Source organism: Pyrus communis, chromosome 12 (genome assembly GCF_963583255.1).
Source record: "Pyrus communis chromosome 12, drPyrComm1.1, whole genome shotgun sequence".
Classification (NCBI taxonomy): domain Eukaryota; kingdom Viridiplantae; phylum Streptophyta; class Magnoliopsida; order Rosales; family Rosaceae; genus Pyrus; species Pyrus communis.
The window spans coordinates 19,936,011-19,950,250 of NC_084814.1; the positions used below are offsets into that span (position 1 = coordinate 19,936,011).

General features: G+C 36.4%; 2 protein-coding genes across 2 annotated transcripts; one reads left to right on the forward strand and one right to left on the reverse strand.

Annotated features, from left to right (window-relative positions):
* Nucleotides 1-858: 858 nt before the first annotated feature.
* On the reverse strand, nt 859-4,115 carry LOC137710497 (probable protein S-acyltransferase 7). Its single transcript, XM_068449537.1, has 5 exons — nt 3,672-4,115; nt 2,810-2,980; nt 2,233-2,529; nt 1,826-2,059; nt 859-1,661 (listed from the first exon to the last, which is right to left on the reverse strand). Exons 1-5 carry the CDS (start codon nt 3,777-3,779, stop codon nt 1,116-1,118), a joined length of 1,356 nt encoding a protein of 451 aa, XP_068305638.1. The 5' UTR covers nt 3,780-4,115; the 3' UTR covers nt 859-1,115.
* A 1,885-nt stretch (nt 4,116-6,000) lies between these two features.
* LOC137710494 (LEAF RUST 10 DISEASE-RESISTANCE LOCUS RECEPTOR-LIKE PROTEIN KINASE-like 2.1) lies at nt 6,001-10,447 on the forward strand. The gene is made up of 3 exons (XM_068449533.1): nt 6,001-6,850; nt 9,160-9,192; nt 9,327-10,447. Exons 1-3 carry the CDS (start codon nt 6,001-6,003, stop codon nt 10,445-10,447), a joined length of 2,004 nt encoding a protein of 667 aa, XP_068305634.1.
* Nucleotides 10,448-14,240: the final 3,793 nt, after the last annotated feature.

Below are 14,240 nucleotides of genomic sequence, written 5' to 3' on the forward strand. Positions count from 1 at the left end.
AGTTTTGACTTTTGAGAATGCCTTTCAGTCCTTTCAGATTTTTCTTTCTTGTATTTAAAATTCAAAAACCTTCAAGTTTTATACGTTATAATTCTAAAAAGCAAAATCAAAATTGCATTGCTTGCTTAAAAAGTAAAACAAATCACTCTTTGCGTAAAAAGCCAATATCTTAGAATTCACACAAACTTTTCTACTCTTTCTATCATTCCCTTCTCTCACAAACTTTTCCGATCGGATTTCAAGATTCGGCATACTTGAACCCTTGATACAGGGACAATGAATAAGTCCGTGGTGAATTTTACAGGTCTAATGGTGTACAAATACAATTCTCATCACCACATTCATTGTGGGAAATTGTATCATCAATGACAATTGATCATACGGTATCTGAGAAGATATGTTTCCCGTTCGATTGGAATAGGTTGCGCTGCAAAAACAGCAGCGACAAAGTAAGATTAAAACCGTTAGGGAGCGTAATTAACATGATTGATGAAATTATGTAGCGTCATCAAGGGCAGGCTGCCGTGGGACGCAAGAAGCTGGACATTCTTTTCACGTTTCATAAGCAAATTAATTTTTCGCATCACGAAGCAATGGCTCGACATCATCAAGAGCTCGAACGTGCTGTGATTGAGTCGTTAGAAGAAGAACTAGGGTTCGGATCAAAGCCTATTGATGATATAAGACCCTGATTTGAACATGCAGTGTATGTTTTTGCTTCTGCAAATCAGTTAAGTAAAAAAGTTCTGTTGATCTGGAAACAGATTTCATATTCTGATGACTGAAGTACATTTCATAGTGCTAGAAAACCTTGTCCAGACAACAGGTAAAACAGAAAGATGAAACAAATTTCGAACATACGCGAAAAATTGCTTCCACATTTATACCAGGAAAACTGAGGTGGTTAAATTACAGATGTGGTCAAAAGAAAAAAAATGATAAAACTCGCGATGGCGTTGCGCACATTGGAAAGAATTAACTGCTTGAGAGAGCTGTTCCTTCAAACTTCAACTTACATACAGACAATATAACACAGCTTAACATTTTCAAAAGCTCGCGCAGCCTTTCTTTATATTGTTTTCTTTAGTATAATCGTCTTCCTGTTCATCAAGTATCTACAAACTTGTACGAGATTGTCTAATTTCTGGTGTCGACTTGCTGTTGATACCATTTCCATCCGTGACCCGTTTTGAATCCCCAACTCCAGCAGCAAAAGCAAGAACTTCAGGTGCTATATCTATACTTCCACTCCTCCTTCCCCAACTAGAACGTCTTGGATGCGAGGCAACGTGTCTCTCTGTGCTCTCTGTTCGGAGACTCCTGCTTAAATCTTGGGACCTGTCAGCCTCACTCACTCGGGGGTCCTTGTTTACTCCATCGTTGCTAAATTGCCCTTCATAATCGCCCACCTCTCCTGAAGCGTCGTTCCAGAATGGCTTCCTCCCCATCTCTATGTCACTCATGGCTCTCCCCATGACAGGACTAACAAAGTTGGCGCTGACTGGTGCAGGAAGAACAGGATCTTTTGGAACTTTTGCCCTGAAATTGTTCTTGGATGGAGAAATACTAGTGCAGAATACCTCCATGAAGTTCTTAATTGTGCCTTTGTTGAATGGGTTCTCTCGTCCATCATACCGGTATCTAAAGTTTTCATAAGTAGACTGCCAATGCACAACAAAATAGAACTCAACTTTACAAGACAGACAAAAAGAAAAAAAAAAAAACAAAAAACAAAAAACTTGAATTCAAAAGTATAGATGGATCTACATGAATAAGTATCACCACACACAGCACAGCAAAATTGTTTAATGAATGAGTTTCTAACCTGGTTCATACTGATGAGGTATGAATGGAACACAGTAAGACCGCCGACAAACCAAAAGGCAATGAAACTGTAAATAATGAGCGCAATGGAGGAAGGAGTCTTTACTAGCGCTTTCCAAATTGATATATCCTCGCTGTGCATGATCCTCACAACGTAGACCCAGCAAAACCCCTGTACATATAAGCAAAGAAGAGTTGCAGAGGACACGAACATGAAGAAGAACCTGTAGTTCCGCTGCACACAGAAATCAAAGGCAGGTTTACATAAATTTGAGCAATTGTTTTGAGTTTTTGCGATTCTTCTAATCAATTATAAATTAGTCATCCAATCAAACTACGCACCTCCGCAGAAGTGAAAATATTAATAGAAAAGTACCAAGATTTAGGTCCTGAAAGAATGTCCCTTACCAATCCAATACATTGGCCAACCCAAGGGCAGTGATGGTCGAATCGCTGCACGCAGTTATTGCATATGGAACAGTGAGAACAACGAGGAGGTCTGTAAAGCATGCAGGTGTCACAGTATTTGATCTTCACAGTAATACCATTGATAACTACTTCCCTCGTGCGTGGAAAATGTGGCTGTTGTGATTCGCTTGACCCACTCTCCATACTCGCATCATAATCCTCTGGCTCTGGAGGGCAAAGATTACGAGGTACTATACCAGGATCTCTTCCTGAGGTTAGCATAAGAAAAACCAAAACCTGAGAAAACAAATACACGCGCTTCCATTTGTCAGAACACAACTTGTTGCACCAAACTTCAGATATTTGACCATCATAATTCTCGTTGGCAGTACATAGTTCAGGCATTCATGAAAAGAGAGTATCGAATAAGTAGAAAACTACTATCACAAAAATCATGACATTCAGTTATACTAATAAGCTATGCATTAGTAAATTCCAAGCTTGTGCGTTGAGCAAATGTGTATACATACAATCTTATTAACCACTACAACAGAATTCAAATAGGAAAAGGACTGACAAGTAGCGTCCATAGAGAAGCGGCAACAATTACTGAAATTCCAAAGTGATCAATGAGTTTCCTTCCAACGAAGACGCAGAAAACTGCAACAGGCACTGTAAGTAGGAATACTGTTAACGGAAGAGATCTGACATCGGGTCCAAATATAAGCCTTCCACCAAGTAAAAATATCTGCAGAATAAACAGCCAACAATGTCTTTGAGTAAACATAAACGCATAACAAAGGATGCATATGCTGCCACTTACAAGCAAGGACAAACCAAAAGAAAAGCTCAAATGCCGAGTCGTCAAATCGTAATATATTTAAAAGGGGGTAGAATCCACAGGAAAGGATATCCTCCCCTTATGCTACGACATGATCAATAAGCATAAGTTTCGGTCTCTGAGGATTGTATGGTTAAAGGGTATGCTGGGAATGCCAAAGCAGTGACCTAAACCGTAAACTCAAAGACGAACAAGATAGTGTCCCCGCCTCCTTGCATTCAAGTTTGAATCTCCTCCAATAAAGTAGAGTAGTTGATATTGTCGTCTTGCCAAAATATAAAAAGTAAAAATTGGACATAATCCCCAGTTTTCCAAGCAATAATTAAAGCTAATTTGGGTCCGGTCAATCACCAAACAAATTACCACTTCTGAAAAGCAGTCACAACCCAAATCAATCAACACAATTTTGCATCTTTCAACATCTTCCTAATAAAAAAGCAATCATCTTTCAATCAAACACTCAAAAAAAAGAAAAAGAAACCCCATGCAATTTCAGCAACTGGGTAACTCCAAGATTCCCCAAAAGTGAGCAAAATCAAGAAAAGCAAACAAAACTTCACATATGAAAAACAAAACCCAAGTGAGAGATTTAGCTTACGTTGCTGCCTTTCCAGGTCTTGTATGTCCTGACCAGCTCCGGCCCACCGGCAGCAGCGCCGCCGTCAGGGGAGGGCCGATGGCGGTGACGCGACTCCGCATCCATCATGTGCTCTCCGGGGGTGGGCGTGGGGGGCTTGCGTCAAAGGAAACGAAATAATTGGAAAAGTAAGAAACAAAAGTCAAAGAAAGGTTGGTTGTTTATTGGTGGGCTGGAGTTGACTTTTCCTCAATCAGCGTCATCCTCTGTAAGACTGAATAGTAAAAAAATCCGAAGAAGCTCTCTCTCTGTCTGTCTCCTCCCAATTGGTTTAAGGCATGAGGTGTCAGATTCCGGCAACTGCTGGAGGAGGAGAGAGAGATAAGTGGTCAAGTCTTGCGGAAAAAGATCTTCTCCAGAACCACTTTGTGGGATCTAAGGATTTCCACGTACTAACCATTCATCATGTAATCTATGATCAGTTTTCGTAAGGTATGTTTAAATTTAAATAAAAATAATCAAATAATTTTTTATTACACGATATACAATGAATGGTTAAAATATAAAATTTCAATAAAGTGAATGCGGATGAAATCTAATTCCAAGTCTTTCAACTATGTCTACAAATTCAATCATACACATACACATGTGGTTATGTGACGCATTGTATCATCGCATTATGAGGTAGGTGGCTGTTTTGAGGACAAACCGACAAAGTCAGTAGCATGATTCGTCTCTCTGTCAAAACATGGATTTTCTGATGCCAAATACCGTATTTGATACGGGGTTTTGGGCTGCAAGAGATCTTGGGCACTTTGCAGGTGTTTGTCTTATGGGCCTGACTTATTCGTTTCAGATGGATTGAATTGGAAATGGCCGTATCTATATTGGATTATCGATTTTAATCAAATCCAAAAAACCAAATGACGTCAAGCGTTGGTATACGTATACCTTTTCGAGTCGAGGCACTTAGTTTGTGGCTTGACATTCTGGAATAAGGGTTTTCGTTCCGTTCTCCACCCAATCCCCTTAATTGTTCGAAGGTATGTAATGAGAGATTTTTCAGTGTGATTGGTACACAGAATGATACACCACATGTTGTTAGACAAATAGTAGGATATGTATGCTAAAAAGTTAATAACTTAAAAAATAAAATTTTCATCATTCCTATTAAAACACATAATGTATCACTTGTATTCCCGTCATAACTAAAAATTTCTCGATCTGTCACATCATGATAGTTGGTGAAGTTGGGGATTCATCTCATCAACACGCGCACAAATACTTGTCCATTTTGCGATCTCTCCTAACATTGCCCAATTAAGGGGTTTGACGGGTGCCACATTTGGTACTCCTTTGGTGATTTGTGCAATAAACAATCTAATAAATAATCTAATAAATTGAAGATCATCACGTCATCAATAAATAATCTAATAAATTGACCCATTTTGGTAACAATTATGATCTTCGTAATTAATTATTTATTTATTTGATATATTTGAATGATCAAACAATTTCCAAATTTAATAAATTTTTCAAAAATTCGTCTCAACAATTCTGGTAAGAACATAATTAGATGATGAAGAGACGCTGACGACAGTGTGGTGGATGTTGAGCTAAATTTTTGGACTTTATTTGTTGTTTACTTTTTTAATGATTGACTGTCATGTGATTGGCACATGATTTTTCTTTTTTTTGAACAAAAATTGGTTGAAAGCGGCAGAGAAGACATTGGTGATTTAAACGGAGAAATGCTATCGAGACCGCTGACGACTAGTAAATTTAAAGAAAATTTTGCCAAATACTTCAATCAAACCCTATATTAATTTATCCACACCATGAGAAGTCTTTTAATTATATGCCTTTAATCCTTTGAGGGGTAATGTTGCCAGAAAGACTAATTTTTAAAACTAAATATTGTAAACCATATGACGTGGTTATTAATGATTGGATTATTATTTAAGTATTGATTAACATACGTGTTTTTAAAAAATAATGCTAGAGAGACTAGCTTTTTAAACTAAATTTTATAAATTATATGACTTGGTTGTTGATAATTGAATTATAATTAAATATTGATTAACGTGCTTATTTTCTATTAGTGAGACATCATATTATTTGCAAATTTAGTTTAAAATTTTGATCTCCCTACCATATAATTCAAAGGTCTACAATTAAAAAATTGGATAAAAATTGACAAAAAGAGAAAGAAAAAAACCCTAAAAATACATGAGTCGTTCCTAATGATCGCGACCTATAATTTCTTTAGCTGCAATTGCTTGAGTGCTTCCTTTCTTTATCCTTTTAACTTGGTCTTGCTTATCCCTCACTCTAAGCCTTCCCCAAAAACATGCATGCCCTTCTGCTTCAGTTTTTGCGTTCTTTCCTTTTGCTCACTTCCTTTATTTCAATCAACTTTGAGTTATATTTATGTGCAGATAATGAAGCGTACTCAAACTGCAGCGAAGCCATCAACTGCGGGGGCATCTGGTCAAACGTCGTGTACCCGTTTTGGGGTGTAAACAGACCCTATTACTGTGGCCAACCTGGGTTTGAGGTCCAATGCCTAGACAGCGTTCCCGTGTTCAGCATGTGGAATATCGACTACAGAATTCTCGAAATGAATTCGAGTAGTTGTCCTCGGACTATTAAAGTTGCTCGGCAGGACTATTGGAAAACTATCTGTCCTCCCACTTTTGTTTACACCAACATCAACGTCTCTCTGTTTGCTTATGCTTCCGGGCTTGAAGACGTGACCTTTTACTACGTATGCAGTACAAATACGGGTACTACTATCCCGGGATTTAATTTTAATTCCCAATCCTGCAGTAATAACATGAGGGGCATCGCTAATTCGAATACGACTATCCAGGGCGATCCCGGATTTGATATTAATACGTATGTCACAAGAAATCCCGGATTTGATCCAGTTGCGACTGGCCTATGTACGTACAGGGTCAGTGTTCCAGTTTTTACTACAGCTGTTCTTGCTCTAGAGTCCAATCGAACGACTATCCAGGGCGCGATCGATGGGGGTTTTGAATTGGAAATTAAGATTGATGATGATGAATGCAACAGTTGTGAGGTATCAGGAGGAACGTGCGGGCTTAACATTACTAGTGGTGGATTCAGTTGCTTTTGCCATGATCGGGATAATGCAAATGCAACCACATGCAAATCAACTTCAACTCGGTCATCAGGTACGTTATGCTTATCTCACTGCAATCGATTAACTACGCGGAACCAATCATGCATTAGATTTTCATGCGTTGATAAAATTAGATGGAGTTATTAACTACATTGAAAAAGGTATGAAACTATCTAAATTATAGTGAAAACGAGAAGAAGAAGATGAAAGTTTAGAAGGAAATGACAGCTTGCATTAATATCTTCCAAGTTGAAGATTACAAAAAAATGAGACAGAGTTTCCAATTTATAGTAGCCTATAAAAAATAACTAACTCTACTGCCTTCTAACAAACTCTTCTAATAGCTTTCATGAGCTATACTAATCTTCACCATTCAATTATAAACCAATCTCCACCATACATCTGTTAGTAGGAGTAGCCCATAATTAAAAGGATGCATTTTTACACACCACTCTCAAGTGGTAGTAATGCTCACCATCCTACTAAGGCCAACTTTAATGGCTAGGGTTAAAACCTAAATTTTTAGCCAAAAAAATTAGGTTCTAACCCAGAAACAGTTTTTCTTCTCAGATAGTTTTGGCTTAAACTTTTAACCTAAAATTATGAAAGAATGATTTTAGCCTTTTTTTTTTTTCAATAACCTTTTTAAAAATAAAATTGTAATTTATTTTTATGAACATTTTAACCTTAAAATATATAGATTCCGATAAATATTAAAAATCGCTAAACCTACCTCACTCTTACACATATGTATCACATGGAAAACCACACAACCTACCCCATTCTTAAACACAAATACATAGATGGGTAGAAAGAAAAAAAATGAATAATTGTTTGGCAAAAGTTGTAGGTATTTATTGAGTTTTTGGGTGAATTTTGATTTAAATAAATTTTTTTTTATTGTTTTAGCCGTTGGATTTAATTTTGGGCTTTAAATATTCTTTTTACGGTTAAATTTGCTCATATTCAATCTCAACCGTTGAATTTAATGTATTTATAATATTTTAAAAAATAAATTTTAACCAAAGGTCCAACCACGTGGACCGTCCGATAAAAAAAATAGTCGTTGGTTTTTTTGCAAGTGGCCAACAACGTCAAGTAACTGGATCCCAGCCACTAACCCTGGCTCATTTTTCGGGTTAAATTTGGCTTAAAAATACCCAAACCCTTTTTTAGCCCAATGATTAGAGAAGCTTTGGGAGAGTTTAAAACTTAAATTTTGAGTTTTAACCCAACTATTAGAGTTGGTCTAATTACATTGGATGAGTTTAAATTTTGTGATTCGTGTATGTTTACTACACAAATTTTAAAATTTAAATTTATTATAAATAAGGTGGTGAACATCACCGATTATGACTTGAGAGTGGTGAGAAAAATATTCCCCAATTACAAGCGTATAAATTTGAACTTTTATTACCTATCAAGAGCTCCACCCATTCCAAGAAACTGAAGTTTTGTGCGTTTTGTTTTGATATTGACAAGTCTTTGACAATATTTCTTTAGTGGAAGTTCGGCTAAGCCATACAATGGGTAGCCTAATTTAGTATCGAATTTGTCATCCACAAGATTCGAACCTAAGACCTCTCACTTCTAAATGAAGAGGAATATCATTAGACCATAGTACTGAATGACGATATATGTCAAGTTTGAGTTCCACGTATAATACTTCTATGTTTTTTGGCAGATGCGCATGGAATAGTCTAATAAGAAATGTTAAAGAGACTCTCTCAAAGTGCAATTCTTCATGGACTCTTCGCCACTTCATATTTTTCGCACAAATTTTTATAATGATGACACGAGAATTGTGCGAAAAACATGATGTGACGGAGAGTTCATGAAGAGTCTCATTACTTTTGAGAGAGTTTCTTTAGCATTTCTCTAGTTCAATTACCCCGAATATATATGTTAAAATAAAGTTTGTATTTTTGTAGAAATTACGAGCCCAAATTTACATTGACTGGCTAGCACTCGTTTAAAGTCTAACATTCCAAATTTACATTGACTGGCTAGCACTCTTTTCTCCAGTGGTACCTTAGATTGCGGGGCTCACTCTATTTCCAATGTCCTATTTTCTCTCTCTCTTGACCACGGAAAGTTAATTAAATTAAGCCTTCTCATAAACCTAAATGTACGATGCTGCTTTGTATATTTTTTCTTATATAATGCATGAGTGAATGCTTAAGAACTAATTAGGATCTTAGTTCAAGGGACTAAAATTTTCTGTCATTTAGTTAGTAATTAACTTCAATATGTTCCATACATCTTGTCAACTTAATAATTTTGTCAAATGACTCAAATCTACATTCGATATACGTTTGCAAGTTACAATACTTATCATCAATTAGCCGTCATCTGTTGCAGGTTCAAGTTCAACGTCACGTGATTGGAAAATAGGTACGTACGATACATATACATGCAAGTGATGAATAACAAATAATATACAAGTTTCTTTAGATTTTTTGTATTTATATGCTTTTCTGTGGCCGAATAATTCATGAAATCATAACTTCAACGATTTTTTAACGTAGGTTTTTCGGTTGGTGTTCCTGGGACCACAGTGCTAATTATTTGTGTAATATGCTTTACGAGGAAAAGAATCGTAAAGCTCTTCAAGAAATACAAGAGGGAAAGATTTGATGTTGAGGCCTTTATAAGGAACTATGGATCACTTACTCTAAACCGGTATAGTTATTCAGATGTGAAGAAAATGACAATCTCCTTCAGAGATACAATAGGTAAAGGAGGATTTGGCACTGTATACAAAGGAAAACTACCCGACGATGGACGTATTGTTGCAGTGAAAGTCCTTAGCGAGTCCAAAGGTAACGGAGAAGAATTTATCAATGAAGTTGCTAGCATTGGTAGAACTTCCCATGTCAACATAGTCACTCTTTTCGGATTCTGTTATGAAAGGGACAGAAGAGCTTTGATTTACGAATTCATGCCTAACGGATCTCTTGATAGTTTCATACGTAAGCAAGGATCTGATATTGAAAAGTGTCGCTTAGGGTGGAAGACATTATCTGAAATAGCGGTTGGTGTTGCACGTGGACTAGAGTACTTGCACCGCGGTTGCAACACGAGAATTTTGCATTTTGACATAAAGCCGCAAAACATTCTTTTGGACAAAGACTTTTGCCCGAAAATTGCTGATTTCGGTCTTGCCAAACTATGCAAAGCGAAGGAGAGCATTGTGTCAATGTTGGGCACAAGAGGAACTGCAGGATACATCGCACCTGAAGTATTTAGTCGGAGTTTTGGAGGAGTGTCTCACAAGTCTGATGTGTACAGCTACGGAATGCTGGTTCTCGAAGTGGTTGGAGCAAGAAAGAATTTGGATTCTGGAGTGTCTCATACGAGTGAAATGTTTCCGCATTACGTTTATAAAATTCTAGAGCTAGAGAACAGTGAGAATGTTTTTGGGGCTATCAGTGAGGAGGAAAATGAAATAGCAAGAAAGATGGTGTTGATAAGCATGTGGTGCATTCAGACCATTCCTTCTGATCGGCCATCGATGAGCAAAGTGGTGGAGATGTTGGAGGGACCCCTTCAATCCTTGCAAATTGCCCCCAAGCCCTTCTTGTTTTCTCCTACAACAGCTGCAGTAGACTCCACGAGCACATCCCAACAGTCTGATGAAACAAACTAGGGCAACTAGATTTGTTAGCAGCTCTTTGGTAATTAGGAATTCCAGCTGAATTTGAATTGTACGAAAACTTTTCTTTGAGAAATGAAATCTCTTTTCATGTATTATATATGAACAACCTTAACTTAACACAAAAACCACTTAATAAGGTTAGGGTCTAGCATGATATTTTTTTTTATATATGTATAACATGTTTCCTTCTAATTCTGCTCAATAAAGTACACTAACTAGCTAGTCGCGATACTTTTCTTCTTAATGTCGGAAGAGGTTCATCCGATCTCCCTCATTCATGATAGATCTAGCTAGAGTTTGACTCCGCTACCGAAACCAACTACACCAAACAGTAATTTCTGTGAACGGAGTGTGATAATAGCAATATAAAAGTTACTAACATAGAAAATGCCAAGTGGCAAATGTATGTGAAGACAAGTGTCATTAGTATAGAGGAGGCTTAGAAAGTAAGCTAGGCCTTTATAAGGTGTATTTCCTATAAATAGAAAATGTACTGTTTCATTAGAAAGTAAGCTAGGCATTTATAAGGTGTATTTCCTATAAATAGCAAATGTACTGTTTCATTGAAAGGTTAAGGATACTTAAAAACTTTCCTGCTCTCTTTCTCTCTCTCTCTCTAAACTGTTAACTGCCACACTTTAGCTTAATGTTTTCTTTGCTGCTAAGCTTCCAAGATTGTTATGATGGTATCCAGAGCTTGCGATTCACCTGTGGGATTACGTAGTTCTTGATTTACAAGCTCACGATTTGCTGCAACGTTGTAAGGTTTCTTTGTTCTCAGTCTTGTTCTTACGAAATTTACAATCTTTGCTTTTATCAAGGCCAATTGCCAGGAATTCTGTTTAATTAGTTGTTTCAATTAGTAATTGTTGATCAAGATTTGCTGTATAATGGTTATAAGATGGCTAGTTCACAGTTCAAAGTTGACAGTATTTTGGGGATGTTAACAATTCAGCTTGGTGATACAAATTATTCCAAATGGGCATATCAGTTTCCATCTGTACTCAGGGGATATAAGTTGTTTGATCATTTTGATGGGACTTCAGTGTGTCCTCCAAAATTACTCATTAATACTAATACTGGAGTTACTAAAGAAATCACAGTTCCTTATTAGGATTGGGAACAAACAGATTTGACACTACTTAGTCTTTTAATAGCTACACTGCCAGATGATGCTATTGATCAGGTTCTAGGATGTAGAATAGCTCATGAAGCTTGGTCTATTCTTAAGGATAGGTATGCTACTGTGGCTAAGTTCAGGATTAACATGTTGAAGACTGAATTCCAGACATTACAAAAGGGGGCATATACAATTGATAACTATTTATCTCGTCTTAAGTCAATTCGAGATGAACTTATTGCTGCTAGTGAAGCGATTTCAAATAATGACATGATCATTGCTGCATTAGAAGGATTACCAAGGGAGTATGCCGTTCTAAGAACTGTTATTTTGGCGACAGAGACCACTATTTCTCTTAAAGAGTTTCGAGCACAACTTCTCAATATTGAAAGAGATGTAGATAGTCTTGAAAATTATTTGTCTAGTACTATGGTAGCAATGTATATGCAAGGCTCCTCTTCACATATTGGATATTCTTGTGCTTCTCATAACGGTTTTGCTGGTTCTTCTTCTCAAAAGGGTTATTCTGGTAATTCTCAGAATGGATTTGCAGGCTCATCTCTTCGTCAACCACGTATCGTGAAACAAATCTGTCAACAAGAATGTGGAGCCAAAAATAATCAAGAAAATCACAGAGGTGACACGTGGACTTTTGGGTAAAGAAGACAAAATTATCCTTAAGCCACATCGCGACCCCATACACATCCAACGGACAATAACGGCTCAATCGAGGTCAAAGGTGATCAAAACGGTATTCTTTTAAACCCTCTCATCACTCCTCATCAAATCCTCACCCACAAGATAACTCCCAATCATCCTTTTCAAATTAGGATTAAGGGAGGTGTATTCAATTGAGATTTTGAGGGATTTTAATTCTTTTAATGATGTAAGGGTATTCAATCAGGATTTTAAGTGATTCTTTGAAATTCAATGTGTATTCAATCAAGATTTTAAAATAGTTTATTAAAATCCTTATAAATCCTGGTGTATTCAATTAGAATTTTAAAGAAGTTTATAACATTTCAGGTGTATTCAATTAGAATTAGAATTTAAAGAATTTGGAAAAGTTGAGGAATTAGAGGGAATTTGAGAGATTTTATAGTGTATTTTAAGCATCCACAAATATCACCTCTCCTCATGAGATTTCGAGGGAATTGAATCAAAATTTTACATGAAATCTTTACAAATCAGTTAAACTCCATAAGAATCCATGGATTTATAAATCCATTAAAATCTCTTAAATTCCCAGCACATCCCCCTAATTGTCAAAATCAATTGATCAATTTCCTAATTAATTGCCAAACTAATTGTAAGATATTATTTTACATAATATCTTGCAATCAATCCCACAAATCAACCAAATGTGGTCTGTCCCAATTCTCCTAATAGGGCTGGCCATACCCCTATATATAGCCACTCATTTTATCCAAAACCTAAGTCCAATTCTCTTCTAAAATTCTCCAAATTTCTCTAAACACTTTCTCTCTCAAATTCTAACTTTGGCATCGGAGATTCTTCGGCCAAAGCCCCCCCACCTCCCCAATTCATCGTGGGCGCGTGAGGCTCTTGGCCTTGACCTAAGGTGTTAATTGTTTTGCAAGTGCATTTTCGTCCAAGAAGAAGAAGGCGGAAGTTTGCATCCACAAAGAACAACCGCCGTCAATTAATTTGACAAACAAACATAGAGGCGAAGAGGGAAGAAACTAAGGAGGGTGTATTCAATTGAGAATTTGATGGATTTTAATTCTTTTAATGAATTTAGGGGTATTCAATTAGGATTTTCAGTAATTCTCTAAAATTCAACGTGTATTCAATTAGGATTTTAAGGTAGTTTATTAAAATCCTTAGAAATCCGGGTGTATTCAATTAGGATTTCAAAGAAGTTTATGACATTCTACGTGTATTCAATTAGGAATTTATTTTAAAGAATTTTAAAAAGTTGAGGAATTTGAGGGAATTGGAGAGATTTCATAGTGCAATTTTAAGTATTCACAAATCTCACCTCACCTCCTATGATTTCGAGGAAATTGAATAATTTTTTTTTTTTGCAGAATCTCTACAAATCAATTAAACTCCCTTAAACTCCATAGATTTATAAATCAACGGATTTTTGTAGAGTTTAATTGATTTGTTGAGGTTCCATATAAAAAAAATTATTTGATTCCCTTAAAATCTCATGGGAAGAGGTGAGATTTGTGGGTGCTTAAAATATACTATGAAATCTCTCAAATTTCCTCTAATTCCTCAACTTCTTCAAATTCTTTAAAATCAAAATCTAATTTAATACACCTGGAATGTTATAAACTTCTTAAAAATACACCTGGATTTCCAAGTATTTTAATAAACTATCTTAAAATCTTGATTGAATACAATTTGAATTTCAGAGAATCACTTAAAATCCTAATTGAAGATCCTAAATTCATTAAAAGAATTAAAATCCATCAAAATCTCAATTGAATACAACCCCCCCCCCCCCCCCCGAAAAAAAAAGGGTCACGATTTATGAAATTGGGAATTTGACTTACTTCCAATTGCTTCTGAACATTTCTTGGCGGTCTCTTTAGGCGACGGGGGAGGGCAGTGGCTAGGCATCGTCATGAAATCTTCCTTGATCTCCTTCTTGGTGAGTATCAATGGGAACTTGGGCTTCTCCTCCTCTTTTTT

Excerpts from the sequence above, each read along its gene's own strand:
- LOC137710497 (XM_068449537.1), bottom strand. The coding sequence starts at position 3,779 with ATGATGGATGCGGAGTCGCGTCACCGCCATCGGCCCTCCCCTGACGGC. Across the intron at positions 2,981-3,671 it reads AGACCTGGAAAGGCAGCAAC|ATATTTTTACTTGGTGGAAG; the intron begins GTAAGCTAAATC and ends TTTATTCTGCAG. Across the intron at positions 2,060-2,232 it reads TTGGCCAATGTATTGGATTG|CGGAACTACAGGTTCTTCTT; the intron begins GTAAGGGACATT and ends TTCTGTGTGCAG.
- LOC137710494 (XM_068449533.1), top strand. The coding sequence starts at position 6,001 with ATGCATGCCCTTCTGCTTCAGTTTTTGCGTTCTTTCCTTTTGCTCACT. Across the intron at positions 6,851-9,159 it reads AACTTCAACTCGGTCATCAG|GTTCAAGTTCAACGTCACGT; the intron begins GTACGTTATGCT and ends CATCTGTTGCAG. Across the intron at positions 9,193-9,326 it reads GTCACGTGATTGGAAAATAG|GTTTTTCGGTTGGTGTTCCT; the intron begins GTACGTACGATA and ends TTTTTAACGTAG.